We start from the raw sequence: 19,746 nt of genomic DNA on the forward strand, positions 1-19,746 counted from the left end.
TTGCAGCTCACAGTGGAAGGAGAATTCTGAAAGACATGACAACAAAGCCAGCTCAGCTCTAATCTTTTTAAATTGTACTCACAAAGAACTTGGATTTGTGCATCATTTAAATAAATACTTAGTACAAGTATGAGCTTCAGCTATTACAGCCAACATAGTGAGTCAAAATGTTTTCTTCTCCTTCCTCTCCCCCTACTCTGAATATGACACAGATATTTCTGTGCATTTAAGGTTGGTATTTTGAAACTCCCTGAATCCGTTTTCATCCATCTGAATTAAAGTTATGTTGTAAAAGTTCATGGATTGAATGTGTTGGATGTTTCCCGTTTCTAAAGTACACATCCCTTTTCTCTGGCCCTCTCCCTCCTGTCATATTATTTTTTTACATCAATTGTCTTACAATTTCCCTGATTAAAAAAAGAATATATTCTAAGTGAGTTGAAAACTTGATCTTAAGTGTCCTTTTAAGCAGGTGAAGATAATTAGTTAATCAGAGTGGCTCACCATAGAAACAGCTCAGGCAGTAGCACATATGCAGTAAATTAACCATTAATGGTACTTTGTTTTGGCACAATACATAGCAACAAGATGATTGCTTGACAAAATAGCAACTGCACGTATTTTTCTTTCTTCATTTAATTTTCTTTAAAGGAATGTTCTTGGGTAGAAAATGCTCTCCCTGGAAAGTAGTTTATATTACAGATTTTGTCACAAAAAAAATTTGGCTGGGTACAGTAAGCTAGAAATTAGTGATTTGTGTAATAAATGATGGTTTTGATTTGATATGACACTTCTAGTCTTTTACAAGTGGCATAGCTACAGGGAATAGAACAATCTCTTCCCCTATGAAGACATATGTTATATCAAACCAAACCATCTTATTTAAATTACTACTTCCCTTTTTTGCCATATGAAAGGATTTATGAGACTTCATTAAATAATAGTACAACCCAATTAAAAGGATGCTTTGGCCAAAATGCCTTGAAGGAATTTTTAGTATCAGACGTAGTTAATTTACATAGGGTACCACTAGAAGAGGCCTGATCCAAATGAAGGACTTTTACTTTTTGCAGTAAGTTTCATGATTGTGGCCACACTGAACTACAAGGTGCTTTTCTGATCTCAGTTAGGCTGAAACCTTCAATGCAAAAGAAACATGATGATCAGAAGAATCTGCTGTCTGGACTTCTTTTCTTGTGGGGAAGAGGTATATAATACATGTGGATCCCACAGAACTTGGTCATGCTCATATTGGTTTTATTTATGTTTTGGCAGAGAGAAGGAGCAAGAAAGGGAAGAACAGTTAATGGAAGACAAGAAAAGGAAGAAGGAGGATAAGAAAAAGAAGGAATCTGCTCAGAAGGTAGGTGTTGATGTTTGAGTTCTCCTATCCAACTAGAGCATAAATAGTACTGGGGCTGGTAAAATATTAGATTGCTTGCATTTGAGAATAAAGCCTCTTGTTGTCTAAGTTCTAGTAATGCTTCATTAAAGATTTTCTGCATTATTTGTCTTGAAGTTCAGTTTTTAGTAAACTTTGATATTTTTTTCTTTGGTTTGTCAGGCAAAGAAAAAGTAATCAGTTTTGTGATAAGAAATATTTAATTAATGTTGCTGAATATGGGCACTCAGTATGTGCGTTTCGCAGTGTTTGAAGGTGTTTTGGAGATGGGAATGCTAGAAATTCTTAAAAAAGGTTATGTGAAATATTTCTGTTGAAGTTGCTTTTATTGTTTGCTGCATATGGTTTACGTTTTACAATTTCTCTGCCCAGTAACACTTTTGTTGAAGTGGAGATTCTGGAAGAATCACTGTAAAGTGTTTATGCTCAATGGATGAGTTTGAACACTTGGTTTGTTTGGAAGTGCTCCTTTTTGTTAAAAATGTAGGAGGTCATTGTAGAGATTAACCCGAAGTGTGAACTCAGCATCTCTTGCAATTTTAGATGTGCTTTTTACGTAAGTCCTCTCCGTCTTGTTTTGGGCATCCCAGTCCAAGATGGTTGTAAAGATCCTTGAGTGGAATCAGCAAAGGGCCCCAGAGGTGATGGAGGGACTGGAGTACCTGACAAACGAAGAGAGGCTGAGTGAGCTGGAGCTGCTCAACCTGGGGAAGAGGAAGCACAGGGGAGCATGTGTAGATATTTGGTGGGAGGGAGGAAAGAAGATGCAGCCAGGCTCTTCTCGGTTGTGCACAAGACAGGACGTGAAGAGGGGAGCGCAAATTGGAAATAGAAGAAATTCTGCTTAATCATAGGAGGATATTTTTGTGAGCGTGTGTGAATGGGCAACCACTAGAACAGGTTTGCTGGAGAAGTTGTGGTTCTTTGGAGATGCTCAGAAACAAGTTGGACGTGGCCCCGAGCAACTTGGGTTTGGTAATTTGCTTTGAGCTGGGACCCACAGGTTGAGGGAGAGCTACAGAGTAGTAGTGCCACATCTCCAGAGGCTGTGCTTCCCAACCTCAACAGTACTGTGAGATTGAAAGCAGAGTGCTTTACTTTCAGTAGTCCTTGTTTTTCAGTTACTTCAGATTCCTGGTGTTACTTTTCTGCTGTTAGGTTACGTAGCTTTGTGTTAAGAACAGCTGATACTGGTTCTGCAGCGTCAGTTAAATTTTAGTTCATTGGGAGCTTTTATTTGAGTCTGGTTTTTTTTTCCCCACCAATTTAAGTGTACCACTTCAAAATTGGTGCAGATAAACCTAGCGTATTTCTGTTGTCCTTAGTCCAGTGTCACAATGATGCATCCCCACTAATACTGCAGAAAATCAGTAGCTACAGAATAAGGTTTCTTCAGCATCTGTCTTTTTCCTTCAGTGTTGCTGCTGTTTAATGCTCAAGTAGAAAATAAAAATAGATGGTGTGTTTTCAGCCATGTAGGAACCAGGAGGGGCAGAGGCTTGTGAGTAAGGAGTAGTGATTTGAGAATTATATGCTAATACTCCACACAACAAAAACTTGGAAAGGTTGTACTGATAGTGTTGATAGCAGTGCTGAGTGTGTTTACAGAGGAGTCAGTACTTTGAATACAAAGGAGATTTGCCAGCTTTCCTGTGTGGTCCCTCATCTACCAAGTTATTTGCTGTGATTGCATGTTAAGATATTTTGCCAAAATCTGGGAAAAGGTAAACACTGAAAGTAAGTTAATCTCCTGGAGACCAAGTGTGGGAGTAATACTTGAAGACAGCTGGGAATATAGGCAGAACGTAAATGTGTGTGTCCGTTCTTAGTGATTGCAGTAGTGATCACCAAAAAACCAGCAGTGATTTGGGGGATGGCTCTTTCAGATAGGGTTTGTATAACATGAAACAGCTGTTTCCGTCTGGATCTTCAGAAACTTAACGAAAGAAAAAGATGAAAATCAGCAAAGGTTATGCAAGCAGATTCATAGACTGAATGCCTGTGGTTTGTGTCCCAGGGGCTGTTTGGTAGCTTGTCAGAAGGCTGAGATTGGCCCCGTCCTGCCAGTGCTCCCAGGTTTCCCACAGAGAGATGACGGCTGTAAGTCTGAGACACGCAGTCACTTTCTCAGCTTCTGTATTCTGGATCTGAGAAATGACAAAACCAGATAGTTTTGACTATGGATGTAGCATAGGCAGAAGTGGTTTTTTTAATCTAAAACAGTGGTTATAATTTAGGATTTTTTGAACATCTGGTGAAGGGGTGTTCTTCCAAGTAGACGAGTTATTTACAGAAGGTGTTTGCTCTTACCATAGGGAACCTATCAGCATTACAACGTTGGTTTCATGAATTCTTTTATTCCATTTCACCTTCCTTTAGCAACAAAGCGTTACAGTCACTTAAGTGCTTAACAGAATTTTAGCTGTTCTAGAGGCAGATCCGGCTTTGCACACGTGGGATGTTTCCTAAAAGAAATGAAAACTGACATCTGGCACAGTATGGACACATTTTTGGTACAGGTGCATTGTTGGTTTCTTAGAAGAGTTGCATAAATCTGAAGTTAGGATGTTTGAGTTTGGTTTATATTTTAGTGAATATTTATATTTAGTGAATACTTGGTTTATATTATAGTGAATATTTCACTTTGCATATTACACTCCTCACTTTTGTGAAGTAAATGATGTCACAGCAATTCAGGACAGTTTGTCTTTTTATTCTTTACCATACAAAAGGGTTCTGGCTTGGTTGGCTTAGACAATAAACTGCTTTTTACTTGTGCTTTCATTATTCTATACTGTCCCTGTGTGCTTTCCAGAATTATGGACTAGCTCAGCAATTTCTTTTTCAGAACAGGTGTCATAGAGCCTGACACATGATGATCTTTAGGGTTTTTCCTTTATTGTGTAGTGGAGCTCATGATCGACAGGATCAAAACATGCTACGATTCACATGATTCCGCAGAATACGCCAGTGATATGTTTGTGTCTGCTGTAGCTTGAAATCTGCTATGCTGTAAGAATGTAAAAGTACAGCAAAACACCACATTGAGTGCATTGGCCAGCATGATGGCTCACTTCAGTAACCAACTGCTTGCATTCAAGTGATGTTGAAGCCTGGTGCTTTATAGGTATTTCTGGTACTTTTTGTAATTGAAACAGTGAACCTCCTGTCACCCTGGGGAGGATGCTGTGTGAAAAGTGAAAGGGAAGGTGGCAGAGACAGATTGGTACTCTCACATACAGCGACCCTGGGGGAATTCTGTTGCTAGCCCCAACAGTCTACTGTAGGTATACTTGTATAGAGGGTAGGATTTATTACAGTTTAGCTGTAATGTTTAATGTGCACAGTCTGAAGAAGCTGTAATGGTATATAGCTCAGGTTTATTTGTGCTTCACAAATTAGCGTTGAGCTTATTCATGCTTCACAAGTAGGTGTTTGGCAAGAGGAAGGGGGTGAATACTAACAATGAAGAATACAGTAATCACTGTTTCTGCCAGATAATTTTCTGTGAGGCAAAGGTATTCCAGAAACTGTTGTTCTTAACAATTTATATATAAGACGTAAATTGTTCTGATACTTGCAGTTGATCAGCTGACTATTTTCTTTCAGCTTATACCCATTTTGTGCTTATAAATTCATGATTTAGTGCAGCCTGCTGAATGTTTGTTTTGAGGTTCTTACAACTGTATTTACATTCTTGCTCTTACTTTGCAGGTCACAGATCAAAAAACCAAAGGTAAGAGTCTTTGTTTAATCCTGAAGAGTATTTTTATTGACTTGAGTCCAAACTTGGTTTTGATCAAAGCTGTTAGAAAAGGGAGTTATGATTTGAGATGAAGTACTCAAAATGAGCATTAGGAAGAGAGAAGAAGCTAAGAGGATTAAAATGGAGAAACTGAAACTGTCCATTTTGTCAGCGCCAGAATACTAGAAGTGAAAATGGTGGATGTAGCTAAAATAGGCCAGCTAAAATATTTAGCCCAACTTTCAAATTTACAAAGGTTTTAGATGAATAACTGAAAACTGAAACCTATGATATGAATGGAATGGAAGACAGGGAAAGTACTGCGTGCGGTGATGTACCGAAATGAGCAAAAAAGACTTGTTTCTGGAAAATTAATTAAGGGATAATGAAGTCCAAGCACCTAAAAGCCAAAAAAATAGGGCAGAACTGAAGAATGAACATCTTGAATGCTTGGCTTATTTAGCTGGTATGTTTGTCACTTTTCTAAAACTTGCGTGAGGAAGTTGCCATTAAAAAGAAATGGCAGAGAAGAGGTAAGATAGTACTTGGGTTTACAGCTGACAATACCTTTTTTTTTGGTTTAGGGGCAATGGAACCTATATAGAGAAGTCAGAAAATGCTCATCAAAACAATATGTGGGGGATAATGCATTTACAGCTGCTAGAGAGAGACTCCCTGGTGTTGATCTCTCTTTTGTAAGAGCAAAAGTTTTGCTGATAATGCTCACTTTGGTGGGGAGGGGTTGCTGAGCATGCTTTTCTTGTATTAGTCTCCAGCAGAGGCTATAGGAAATGTATTAAATTTTCCTCTTTGGATTCTGTTAGTGAGTTATTGCAGGTGCAAGACTAAGGTAATGCCTGATTTTCTTTTGCAGTATTTAAAAAAGCGCAGGGAGAGTTTTAGGAAGGGGACACAACCCCTCCCCACCTCTCTCAACCTGCAGTTTTGGACAGTATTACTTTCTCAAGGATTTGTCTGCATTTTTACTTTTCTCTAAGGCACAATAGCCTTCAGAAGCAGCTTATCCTTGCTTATAGGAGCATCTGGTGACCAGGTGGTAAACTTTAGGCAAGCCCAACACAAATGCTATAGGTAGGACTGCTTTCTGAATAAGAGTCAAATATTACTGCCTTATTTCAGAGAGGATTAGAGTGCTCGGACTTGTTAATTCTCAGTTGTTGAGCAGGGTCTTTTGCTCTGTGTTCTAGCAATGGCCAAAGCAAGTGAAACTTAGAATCTGATTTCAGGTCTCCAGTAAGGGTGATGCATAACAATCCTAAAACCAGTTGAAGATGGGGAAGAGAAGGGGAAAAAAAGGTTATGTATGACTGTTCATCTTTTAAAACTTCTCCTGACCTAGGGTGTTATCATTTGCCACCATTACTTTAAAAAAAAAATTGATACTTCAAGAGGCTTGCCAAGGGCAGAGTTCCAATTAAATTTTATTTGTGCAAGGTTGAAGCTGCATGGTATATCAGAGAAGAATGGCACTATAAAAGAAAAGAGTTGCAACCACCTCTTGTAGCTAACGCAGGTTTGAGTGGAAGACTGCCTAACTTTGATTTTTCCTGTTTTTCAGTGCCCGAAGTGACGAAACCAAGTTTAAGCCAACCAGTGGCTGCCAGCCCAATTGGCAACTCTCCATCGCCACCAGTCAATGGTGGCAACAATGCCAAAAGGGTGGCAGTGCCGAACGGACAACCGCCAAGCGCCGCCCGCTACATGCCTCGGGAGGTGCCGCCGCGATTCCGTTGCCAGCAGGACCACAAAGTGTTACTGAAACGTGGGCAGCCCCCTCCACCATCCTGTATGCTCCTTGGGGGTGGAGCAGGGCCTCCTCCCCCGACAGCACCAGGAGCAAACCCCAACAACGCACAACCAGTGACAGGAGCACTGCTGCAGAGCGACAGTGGGACTGCAACAGGTGAGTGAGCATGGTGACGCTACGTCCACGTGCGCGCGCTCCTAAGAAAAGGGATCGCTGAAATTGTGCTCTGACAGAATTCTGGAAAGCTGGCTCCTGCTCTTTTAGTGCATACGCTTTTCCTTTCCTGATAGCAGCATTGTATGCAATTTTTACTGCTGTCTGGAATCAGAACAGTGATTATTTTTTTTTTTAAAGATACGCATGTTTTGAGTGGTTTGAATTGGGTACTGTAGGGCTCTTTGGACCACAACGAGGTAAATAAAGCATAGCGATAAATGGGTAGCATTTAATAGCTGTCACTGAGAACAGAAAAATTACTGACTGCTCTTGATTTTTATTATTTTTTTTTTTTAGTAGCTTGAGGGATTGCAGTAACAGTAATATTTCCTTCTTAACTTAGAATAATAGAAAAAGAAAAGTCCACTTGGGACATCTAAAGAAAAGCTTAGTTGATCTGAGTATTCAAGGACACTTCAGTTCTAACAATCAGGATTTAAAATAAAGTTAAAAAAAAAAAGGAAAAATGCTACCATTACGTCTGTTTTGAAAGCCCCAACAGAGTGGGTTATTTTACCCATCATTGAGAGCATAAACTTTTTAGTTCTCTGCACTCCCCAAAAAGATGAACTCTGAGCTGGTTTGAAACTCAGGAATGTAGTAAGCGAGGTGAGGTGGTTTTGTTTCTATTTAAGAAGTTCCTAGGAAAATGAATAATTTAGTCTGTTTTGCCTCTTCCACACTTGAATTCTTTGGTAGTGAATCACTGTTTGACAGATTTTTTGTCTTATTGTCTCTCATGTTCCCTGTTTAATGGTGGGCAAGTTTTAAGCTAAAACAGAAAAATGTTAGCTAATTGATTTTAAAATATATCAGAGAGAGATGGCTGTTTTTGAGAAACACACCTGAAAGAGGAATGGTGAGGAAAAAAATCACCACAACAAACAACAGCCCAAAGTTTTCATACTTGAGGTATAAAATCCAAGCGTTATGTCAGCATTAGCGTATCTTCACAGTGATAGGCTGACAGAGGAGACATTATGGTAGCAAAACATTCTAAAAATACTCAAGATTTCTCATTTCTTCCAGCAGCAATTTTTTAAAATTTTGATTGAGCTTCATTCAAACCAATTTGAAGTGTTTTATACACTTCTTAAGTTCTGTGTAATTATTATGTGTTCAACAGCTATTATTTGGTTTTGAGACTGACCTCAAGTTTTATGAATTCTCATATTTCAGCTTTAACTCAATTACTGAGATTATGTTATATGGTTGTATTTTATTGATTGTGGCAACATTTATGGCCACAGTCTTATGCAAGTCTGGAGTGTTGCCAAGGAAGATCTGTGCCCTTCAGACTTGCCTCACCCTATTCGAATACACTTCTGCACCATAACACAGTATCTGGGCCGAGGAGCTGACTTGGATTAAAATTAACCCAAGTTGGTGTATAAAGCTCATTTCAGTCTGGATAATTTCCCAGTTGAACTCACTGACTGTCAGTAGCAACACGGATGACAGCACATGGCAGTAGGTGTGGCAGAGGACTGCAAACGAGCAGCTGTCTAAGAGGAAGGTTAGTGCCACACTTAAAAGGCTTCAGGAAATTGCTTATGGAAGCATGATATTGCCGTGCCTCTCCTGTCACCAGTTCCTTCTGGGATCCTGGCTGTTTCAAAATTGGGTGTCAGACTTGGACCTAATTTTGTCAAGCAGCCATGTATGATGATGAACTCATCACACACACACACAAACGCACACAAGAAGGCAGATTCTCAAAGGGGAAAATACTTTAGGTAATTCTTCTCATTGTTAAATTCACCAAATGGCAGTGGGTGGTGTTGGTGAAGTCTTCGATTGCCAGTAACTGATCCATTTTTAAAAAATTATTATTTTGCTGTCCTGTAGCAGTGCAGCTTCTATAGAAAACAAGGGAAAACAAACAGAACTGAACAACTACAGCAAGAGCAATTATTAATATAGAAGGTCAAGAACTAATCCTTGTTCACGTGTATGTTTGCCTGCCAGAATTGGAATGCAGTATAAGATGACAAAACCCTAATCCCCTGAAAGATGACTTCTGTTTACCAAGCTTACTACTGTCTTGTAGCAGTGCTGTCAGGTAGAGGGTTGTATATCGTTTTTCTACTAGGAGTCATCTTCAGAACGTGCAAGACATTTTTTGAAAACAAAGTTTAAATTCCATTGGTGAACATCTTTCAGTCATCATAATATCCTCCAGGAATCACCAGATGGTCTCTCACACCGAAACTGAATCTTTGTTTCTGGACTCCATTTCAGTACTTTCACTTTCTTCAGTTCCTTATTTTCATCATTAAAAGTAACTGATTTTAATTGGGAAAAAAAAAGAGTGAGGAGGGAAGGGTGAGGTTACTCACTGTACTAAAAGGATGGAGTCGCACTTCCTTGCTCTTCTCAAGTTTGCAATTGACATTAAAATAACAGAAGGAACAGGGTGAGCATGGGAACTGCGTGATTTGTTGGATTTTGGTGGCCTAGTGTTAATGGATGAAGACAGACTTCAGTTCATCAAATTTGAAAGCTTTCGTTATTACTAATAGTAATCAGAAATGTTGGTCTTCACTCTTGAGTACATAACACATGTACTTTAAAAAATCAACTGTTTTTGTAAGTCATTATAACTTTATTAGCGTTCAGCATGAGTTTGTAGAACGGGGAGTGTTCACTCTTCATGAAAATTTGTGGGCAGTTTCAAGTTCTTCTGTATTACGGATGTGTAGAAAAGTAAATGGCGCTATATAGAGAAGCACATAGAAGTAGAAATGAAATGAAATTATTTAGATGAGCAAAGGTAACTTTGGGTGAAAGGGAAAACCTTGCCTGACTTCTTAAATTGATGAGAGGACTGTCTGTACATATGCAAACATTATGCTGTTAGCATTGACATAGGCTTCATTGTGCCACTATTAATTTGTGTGCTTTAAAACTGTTTACAAATACCTTGACATTGTGGTCCTTTTCGTAGTCATTTCTCCTGTCATTTTCTTTCACTGACTCTTTAAAGTTATTGGACTTGGAGGTTGCCCTATAAATGCAGTGTTAGCAAAAGCTAACATATCAGGAAGTGGACAGTGTGCTGTTGAGTTTGTGAATACAGTTGACTTAATTAAAGGGCTGTTGGAACTGTCACAAATGAGAGGTGAGACTTGGCAAATTTGGAGTAGATCAGTCAAAAGAGAGGAGGAAATGTTTGATATCTTGTTAGCTTTTGTCTAGTGGTGGAGAGATTGATTCAGTTTCTCACAAAACCACAAACTGTGATTTATGTGGTAGAGTGATAGAGATGTGGAATAATTAAGCTCAATACAGCTTGCGTGCTACTACAGAGAAATTATAATTTGTCTTGGTTTACTCCTTTCAGCATAGCTTTGGGAAAGAAAACTCTTTGTTTTGTAAGGGTGTAAAGAAACTTCTGCTGGCAAAATCAACTTAAAAAAAAGATGTATCTGAAGCTAAAGGATATACTTCTTCAGCTTTATATTCCTTTTATGTTTTTCATCTTTTACTTTTCTGTCTGTCAGAAATACTGGTTGCTTTGTTGAATCGGTCACAGAATCATAGAGTATCCTTAGTTGGAAGTGACCCATAAGGACCTCTGAGTCCAACTCCTGGCTCCACGTGGGATCACCCAAAAATCAGACTGTACACTTCTTGAACTCCATCATGTAGTCTCCTACTTGACTATACAAACATGCATGCATAAAAGTGTGTGCACATATATATTCTTGTTCTGCGCATAGTACGATTTCATCTGTTTTTGAGAAGTCTACAACTAGTGCCAGTAGTGACCATACAGGTTCATTTAGTGAGTTGCAGTCGTTGTGTTGAACTTGAATCAGCTGGTGTGTAAGACACAGAGAGACTTAACCAGAATTCAGATGCCCGCAAACTACTTCTGGGGAATTTCTTGAAATGCATTTTTAATGGTGTTTTCTAGCTTCTTGTTCTTCCTAAGCAACTTTGTGACATGTGCATGAGAATAGGATCAGTGTATTAATCGAATCGATAGTCAGTGGTGTCAAAAACGTGATGTTCAGTGTTTGTAGAGAGTATTGAATATTAATGGCCTTTTGGGGTCTTTTTTATGCTTTTTTTTTCTTTTTAGATTCAACAATTGGAGGTGCTGCTGCTTCAAATTATGCAAATTCCACTTGGGGTCCTGGAGCCTCCTCCAACAGCGGCACCAACGCCAACCCAACTCACATCTGGGACAAGGTGATTGTAGACGGGTCTGACATGGAAGAGTGGCCTTGTATCGCCAGCAAAGATGCTGAGTCTTCTTCCGAAAACACCACCGATAACAACAGTGCCTCGAACCCTGGCTTGGAGAAGAACACTCTGCCAGGAAGCACCACTAGTAACAAAGGAAAAGGAAGCCAGTGCCAGTCTGGAAGCGCTGGAAATGAATGTAATCTTGGGGCCTGGAAATCTGATCCCAAGGCTAAATCTGTTCAATCTTCCAACCCTGCTGCCGAGAGTAACAATGGACTAAGTAATTGGAGGAACTTGACTGGACAAGATAGAATTGGTTCTGGTTCTGGCTTCAGCAACTTTAACCCAAATAGCAACCCGTCTGCTTGGCCAGCACTGGTCCAAGAGGGCAATTCTAGGAAAGGGACTTCGGAATCTGATAGTGGTAGCTCCAATGCACAGATTAGCACAGTAGGTCAGACCTCTAGGGAACAGCAGTCAAAGATGGAAAATGCGGGTGTTAACTTTGTCTCTGGCAGAGAACAGGCTCAAATTCATAACACTGATGGACCAAAAAACGGAAACACTAACTCCTTGAACTTAAGTTCACCAAACCCTATGGAGAATAAGGGAATGCCCTTTGAAATGGGCTTGGGGAACCCTTCCAGGAGCACTGACACCCCTTCACAAAGCACTGGAGAAAGAAAGACTGGGAGTGTTGGGTCTTGGGGTACAGCTAGGGGGTCTTCTGGAACTGACACGGTCTCTGGACAGAGCAATTCTGGAAACCATGGGAACAATGGAAAGGATAGGGAGGACTCCTGGAAAGGAGCTTCTGTTCAAAAATCTAATGGGTCAAGAAGCGATTCTTGGGATAACAATAACCGGTCTACGGGTGGTGGGTCTTGGAACTTTGGCCCTCAGCATGCAAATGAAAGCAAATGGGGTGAAGGGAACAAATTAACATCTGGGGTCTCTCAGGGAGAATGGAAACAGCTGTCTGGGTCTGATGAACTGAAGATTGGAGAATGGAGTGGTCCAAACCAACCAAATTCTAGCACTGGAGCATGGGACAATCAAAAAGGCCACCCTCTTCCTGAAAACCAAGGCAATTCCCAGGCTCCCTGTTGGGGAAGATCTTCCAGCTCTGCAGGAAGTGAGGTTGGAGGTCAAAGCACTGGAAGCAACCACAAAGCAGGAAGTAGTGACAGTCACAATTCTGGACGCCGATCATATAGGCCTACACATCCTGATTGCCAGGCAGTCTTGCAGACTTTGCTGAGCAGGACTGATTTGGACCCCCGAGTGCTTTCAAACACTGGCTGGGGCCAAACACAAATTAAGCAAGATACCGTATGGGATATTGAAGAGATGCCACGGCCTGAGGGGAAGTCTGACAAAGGAACTGAGGGGTGGGAGAGCTCTGCCACACAGACAAAGAACTCAGGGGGCTGGGGCGATGTACCCAGCCAAAGCAATCAAATCAAGTCTGGATGGGGTGAGCTCTCAACCCCAACAGAGTGGAAGGACCCCAAAAATACTGGAGGATGGAATGACTATAAGAACCCCAATTCATCTAATTGGGGAGGGGGAAGACAAGAAGAGAAATCATCATCTTCTTGGAATGACAGCTCTAGTAAGGATCAGGGGTGGGGTGGACGGCAGCCTAATCAAGGATGGTCTTCTGGAAAGAACGGTTGGGGAGAGGAAGTTGACCAAGCAAAAAACAGCAACTGGGAAAGTGCAGGAAATAAGCCAGCATCTGGTTGGGGTGAAGGTGGGCAAAATGAGATTGGAACTTGGGGTAATGGTGCAAATACAGGCTCTGCTTCAAAGGGTGGTTGGGACGATTGTAAAAGAAATTCAACGTGGAACGAGACGGGTCGACAGCCCAACTCCTGGAACAAGCAGCAGCAGCAACAACAGCAGCAGCAGCAGGAGACTTCTGGTTCCTGGGGTCCACCGCCACAAACTCCAAGTAATGGGCGACCTCCGAACCCAAACTGGAACAGCGGACCACAACCAGCTGCCCCCAAAGACGAGGAGCCTAGTGGCTGGGAAGAACCTTCTCCACAGTCAATCAGTCGGAAAATGGATATTGATGATGGCACTTCAGCGTGGGGAGATCCTAGCAGTTACAACTACAAGAATGTGAACCTGTGGGACAAGAACTCACAAGGAGGACAGGCCCCACGGGAACAGAGCCTGCCTACTCCAATGACTAGCAAATCACAAGCATCAGGTACTCATTCCTTTCTTCAGCAAATTTCTATGATCGTAACCCTTCTGCATAAGAGGTACACTTGTAGCCTATAGCTAATAGCATTATTTCATAATGAAAAGCCATTTCTTACTTGCATGTTTGGTCCTGAATTCAAGTGTCATTAATTTGAATCAAATAGTCCTTTGCTTATTGTGCCTTAACTTTGATCTGAAGACTGGTCAGCTTGCCAGTAAAAAAAAAAAAAAAAAGTGTTAGCTGGCAAGTATTCTATCTGGGAAGGGTTGAATTCTTACAGAACTTTTATTTAATTACTAGAGAAACAGGGAAAAATTCTGTATTTGTTTTGAGTCAAAAACTGTTTGCTTTGAAACATGGTTAATAGCAGTTGACACTGAATGAGCATGTGGTTTAGTTTCTTAGCTCAATTTGGTTCTACTGTACGATGAAGAATATTTAGCGAAGTATTTTCTTCTTTGAAATAATAATTAAAAAAAAATAAAAATCAAGAAATCAATCCTACATAGCCTGGAAATAAGTGAGGTGTACTGTCATGTTCTTAGTTGTTCTTCAGTATATGAAAACCCCAAATGGTCTGGTGCTTTCAGTAAAAGAAGTTCACCAGAAGACAAAATAGGGTTAGGTTCATATTTAACCTGAGAGAAGAATATTATTCATCCTTATGTTCTTTCTTTTCATACCTGAAGCTCAGAGCCCACCATGAACGGTTGATACGAACAGTTTTTGATTCTGTTTCACCCACACTATTGAGACCTCAGAGTCTTCAGCAGACGTAATGCAGTAGAATAATGACATGGTGCTGCACTGCAGTAAATAGTTCGTTGTCTAAACGGTCTGTAATGAAAACTCTTTCTCCTTTGTGCAGTCTGGAGCAAAAGCACTCCGCCTGCTCCAGATAATGGTACGTCCGCCTGGGGTGAGCCAAATGAAACCAGTCCCGGGTGGGGTGAAGTAGATGATACAGGAGCATCGACAACAGGCTGGGGGAATGCACCTTCCAACGCCCCGAATGCCATGAAATCTAGTGAGTATAGGACAGATCCTAGTTTATTTGCAGTGGTCCTGGAGACTTCTAGCGTTTGGCTTTTCGATATAGGTCACCCATGGAGGAATTGTTATCTGAGGCCTAGAAGCAATGCTGAATGTAATGTAAGATATTGGTGGATGAGTGATTAAGTGCTTACCAATGACTGGATGCTTACCTTTAAGGTAACGGAGACGTTCTTCACCTAGGCGCTTAAACGGACAGCTTTGATTTGTGCAAGTGTTGAAGCACTAGAGCATCTGAGCGAGGAAACACTTCTTGTTCTCACGTCATCTTTTCTCTGTCTGCACACTGTACCAACTCGTTACGTGTTAAATTACCTTTTCTGATCACATCAGGAAAAGGAATGTGCAGTTTATAGAAACATTTCACAGTAGAGGTGTGTGAAGTGCCTTTGAATGGACTTTCTTGCTGCATGAATGTGAAAAACTCATAAATCGACCTTCCCCTTGTGGCCTAACCTAAATGGCTGAATATTTCTAGATATTACCTGCCTGCAGCTATGCTTCTCCATGAATGAGATCCTGTTGAGCCTTTTAAAAAAAAAACCTACATTGAAGTTAGAATCCTACTGTATCAAGTTTGATTTGTATGGAAGTTATTCCTGATGTAAACTGTTGGTAGAACTTCTATTTCGCTGCTCTTAAGGAAAATGGGACAAACAAAGCAATCTCCCTCTGATACAGCATAGCAGTGTTATAGCCAAAGACTGTAACTTTTGGTTACTAAGGTTCCATTAGGAAATACTGATAATACTCACTGTTTCTGAACTTCAGTGGTTATACCAGTGGTAAGATTTTGCAGTGACAAGTTACTCTTACAGCATGTGATTGTCTGGGGTGAAATGCTGTGTAAGGACTGTTTGCTGTTCTGTCATTTGCTCTTACCCACGCTCAAACAATTAGGCCATTTATGAAACAAAACTCGAAATTTCCAGTAACATCTATTGAAACCTTTAGTGGGTGGCCGTGGTACTTCTTGGACCTGTCAGACAAATTTGGCTCTTTTCAGGATGCTAGAACTTTTCTAGATGGATCATCTTCCTTCCTTTGTGCAAAGGCACCTAAGTGTAGCCAAAATAAGAGCCTCTGAGGTATTAAGAATCCATTAAAAAATCTGTGGATTTTTAAGTATTTAAAATAGTGTTTCAAGACTACAAATAGTCACTTGCTTGTCTTAGCTGGTCTGCATATGGTGACATAACCAAAAAGCTACAGCATATGTTTTGTGCTTTGTGTATGAGCTGTTTCCGCCTCAGGAAGAGCAAAATACAGGGGGTTTTCCCTGTGTTGGCTGTTAAAGTATGTCACCAGCATTAAGAACGGGGATCTTCATTCTCCTGTGTACTGTGAATGCTCTATCAAGTCCTTTCTAATTGGCACCCAGACAGAACAAAGGAGAAAACCACATTATTCAGTGGACTAAGGGAGATATTTCGTATCTTGGGTAAGCTGGAAAAGGAAATTTGGCAAAAAGCCTGCAAAGGTGTAATTTATGGTTGAAAGTAAAGAGAGGAAATAAAGACTAGCATCAGCTGGACAAGAAAATTACAGTTGAGAGCCAAAGAAGGAAGTGGGAGGTGAGGTGTGACCAAAAAAAAACCAACCAACCCCAAGAGAACTAAATGAGCAGAAAAGGTTGTGAAAATAGGTTTCCTGTATGTATTATGAAGAAGAGGTAGGACAGGAGAGAATCATGCAACCAAACAGCGTAGAGCTTAGCGTAGGAAAGCTGCTTGAAGTAAAGAAACGTGAGGCAGAGTAAAAGTTACCACTTGGGAGAGTGCTCAGTTGTACATTCAGAGAATATTCTGTTCTTAGCTTTGCATAGGTAAGGTCAAGACAGAAATTGTGCCGTTACTGATTGTGAAAGCCATTGGCATTATATCCCATTATTCTACAGTGCTGGCTAATAGCAGTCCTTATTCACAGTACTGTTAACTCCAGTGGTAGGAGTCTGTGCAGTTGGTCTGAAGGTTTCAGCTTAACTGAAGTCATGTGAGTGTGATTCCATATGATTCTGTCTTATAGATTGTGTTTTTGTTTGATGTGCTTTTTCAATCATGACAGATTTATATAAAAACTAAATGATGATGAGAAGCCATGTGGTTTAAAGTCTCTGAAATGTTGATTTGCTCCATTATATCACGTATGCTGTGATGGCTTTCCATGGAAGGAAGGGTTTTGTGTAGGACCTGAAATACTCCAAGCATAAAATGGGATTGATGGGTTTTTTTGCCCTGTGGTGTCGTTACATCCAGTTGTCCAGCAGCCAAGTACTTTTGGTTATTTGTTGAGCGTGATTGGTGTGAGCTCCATTTTGCATTTGATGAATAGAGGCACGTGGATTTTGAGAAAACTTATTTGGATTTTGAATTCTTTATCTGGCTAGCTAAGGATTGGAGGTTTTGCATTTACCTACCTGTGTGTAACTGCATGTAGCATTTCAGTTGTACTGTGCTATAGCTCCATCTGACCTTAAGTTGCACGTGCAGAAACTTGAGCCTAGTTCATTGCCTGCTTGTTAAAAAAAAATTTAAATTACAAAGTTTGATCAGCACTGCGTAGGAATTCTCTGACAAGAGTTGTTTGGTTTTTTGTGACAACATAATTTTGTTGGTACCTTCAGAGCTTCATTTTCTTACTGTATGTCATTGTGCCTTCTCACTCAGCACGTGAAAAAAATAAAGCAGGAGCTCTGCTGACAAGGAAGGCTTCTTTCTGTTCTGATTCATGTTCAAGTGTCTCAGACCTGAGAGCTGTCAATGCAGAAAATTCTCTCTGGTCATGTAGTTAAAACCAGGATCATAGGACTATATTTAAACACTGGCTGGAAGTAAGTTAAAGCCTGTAGCTTTTTCTGTGTAAGTAGCATGATTAAAGGATCAAGAGGCAGATTTTTATGCTTGGGCCAATGTGGTGCCTAAGCAGGTCTGAGTTTTGGTACACAAAAGTGTGTCAAAAGGTCGAGTTTCCTGTGAAGTAGTTCAGTTGTTATCTGTGGTGAAATTTAAGGTAGCTCTTAAGTTGCCATGAAAAGCTGCTGTACTTATCTTCAGCCTGATACAGGCAGATTTCCCCTTGATAGATTAAATACATTTCCTGACTGCTATTTATATTGAGATTTCCTGCTACATTCTTATTCCTCATTTCCACTCTCAAAACCCAGACAATTGAAGGATTAGTGAAGAGAAGGTGGTGATGGTAGAGTTCCTTTCTAAAGGAGATGAGTGCCTGGGGAAGAAATGCACAGATGGAGAAGTTGCAGTAGGAAGGAAAGTGGTTGGACAGTGGACAAGAAAAGATTTGGGCTCTTATTGGCTTGTTAGAAGACTTAAAATTCTGAGTTTCGTGGTTGCTGTTATTAGAGAGTAACAACAAAAGGAGGCAACAGGGACAAAAAGCCCTTAGCATGAGTTTGTATGATGGAATCCAACTTTCTGGTAATGATATCTCTGTTTAAACAGTACTGCTAATGAGTCTTTTTAGTGCTACTGTTAAGGCTGGAAATCAAAGAGATTTTTGAGGGATTAAACTTGTTTTGGTGTTGCTTATGTCAGAGCACAGTGTCAGGTCCTTTCCTTCAGATTCTGCTTTGTTGTTGCTCTTTTAAGTTCTTCATTTCTGTGTTCTGTGAAAGGATTCAGCGTGGTGGATATGTGGTACAGTTTTAAAGGAAGGCAGGAAATTATTCACAAATCAGGAGCCAGAGTCCTCAGCACCCTTTGGATTTTTTTTCTTAAGTGTCTTTGGAGTCTTTCATTTACATAAGAAAGTGATCGGTTGTCTTTTAAAGAATCCAAATGCAGCAGTAGTTGCAAGAGAGAAGTTTGTGTTGATCATTATTTCTTCTAAGGATTTGATGTTGCTTGAGAATTCTTGCAAAATAAGACATACTAACATGCCACCAGATCTCTTGGATTGTGGAGTTCATACACAAGTTTTTACTGCTGTTGGAGCGAATACACTTTTGTTTTTCACTTTTTGCAGTTCTGACATTTTCAGCTAATGCAGCATCTAGTCACCTGCTGCATGGTATTGTGGGCTTGTTTTTGAGCTTCTCTTTCTTCTTCTCAAGGTTCTAAATCTATGCAAGATGGCTGGGGAGAGAGTGATGGGCCAGTAACAGGCACGCGTCATTCCAGCTGGGAAGAGGAGGAGGAGGGAGGAGTCTGGAACACAGCAGGCTCTCAGGGAAGCAGTTCCTCCCACAACTCAACAAGCTGGGGGCAAGGAGGAAAGAAAACACAGATAAAGGTAAAACACTCGAATGATTCATAACTACAGTGTTGTCTGAAAGCAGTGTGACTGATGTGTTAGAGCATTTCTAATAATTATTCTTTTAAGAGGTGTTATACAGAATTCAGCTAGAAAGGTGCCTGGTAGAGCAGCATTAAAAATACAAGGTTTTTGGATTTGTTCTAATGTGTTACACCTGTTGTGACTAATAGGTCTGCCAAAAAGTGTCATATTCTCTTGCTATGAAGGCTGCAGAGCCATTGCTAAATGAAACTGAGCGGTTAGTATCTCAGGACTGTTGCTCATCTGTTCTTGGCACATCTGTTAAACTGCTGCTGTTCTGCTTGCATAGCCTGCTGGAGTTCAGAATCCACAGGCCCTTTGGCACATGCCCTCCAGTTTCTACATGGCTCCAGTTTCTGCTTGGATTTGGGTCTGACTTGTGTTTGTTGTTGTTAAATTTCAGCCTTGACTAGGATCTCGGCTACAGTCCTAAATGAATTGCTTTCTAAGGCTTGTATACATGTTAAAGTTCTCTATAACAGTAACATTTGATGTTGTATTAATACTAGAAGGACTGAGCTTTCTCTGCTTCTAATCAGATATTCAGGGCAGACTTAAAAGGTGAGAGCAAAGCAATTTCCAAGGACAAGGAAATACTCTTGTGGGATGGTTTGGGCTTTTACAATTCCTATTTTGGAATAACTATTCTCATGAATTTTTTTCTCACTTAACGGTTGTTTTTTTTTTTTTAACCTCCAAAGGAACTGTGCAGGTTTTTTGGTTTTTGTTTGTTTTTTAAAATCAATTTGATTTCTGACTGTTTCAGTTTTGACTTTGATTATCTGCATGTTGCAGTAAGGCCAGGTCAGCACAGTGCCCATGAAAGAGAGCCCATAGTGATGGGAAGAAAGCCA

At 40.4% G+C, this 19,746-nt stretch overlaps 1 protein-coding gene across 11 annotated transcripts in view; it reads left to right on the forward strand.

Moving 5' to 3' along the window:
* Positions 1-19,746, forward strand: part of TNRC6B (trinucleotide repeat containing adaptor 6B) — a 140,169-nt gene that overhangs the window by 83,014 nt on the left and 37,409 nt on the right. For 10 of the 11 annotated variants that reach the window (XM_052669452.1, XM_052669462.1, XM_052669454.1 and 7 more), the window contains 6 exons: positions 1,276-1,363; positions 5,117-5,138; positions 6,727-7,071; positions 11,219-13,546; positions 14,412-14,570; positions 18,669-18,847. In XM_052669452.1, the coding sequence (XP_052525412.1) occupies positions 1,276-1,363; positions 5,117-5,138; positions 6,727-7,071; positions 11,219-13,546; positions 14,412-14,570; positions 18,669-18,847 (3,121 nt within the window). Of the gene's footprint in view, positions 1-602; positions 1,073-1,275; positions 1,364-5,116; positions 5,139-6,726; positions 7,072-11,218; positions 13,547-14,411; positions 14,571-18,668; positions 18,848-19,746 lie in introns of those variants that run through there. The other variant, XM_052669456.1, reaches the window with a different exon arrangement.

The sequence above is a fragment of the Tympanuchus pallidicinctus genome, unplaced genomic scaffold (genome assembly GCF_026119805.1).
Source record: "Tympanuchus pallidicinctus isolate F22 unplaced genomic scaffold, pur_lepc_1.0 scaffold8, whole genome shotgun sequence".
Taxonomy (NCBI): domain Eukaryota; kingdom Metazoa; phylum Chordata; class Aves; order Galliformes; family Phasianidae; genus Tympanuchus; species Tympanuchus pallidicinctus.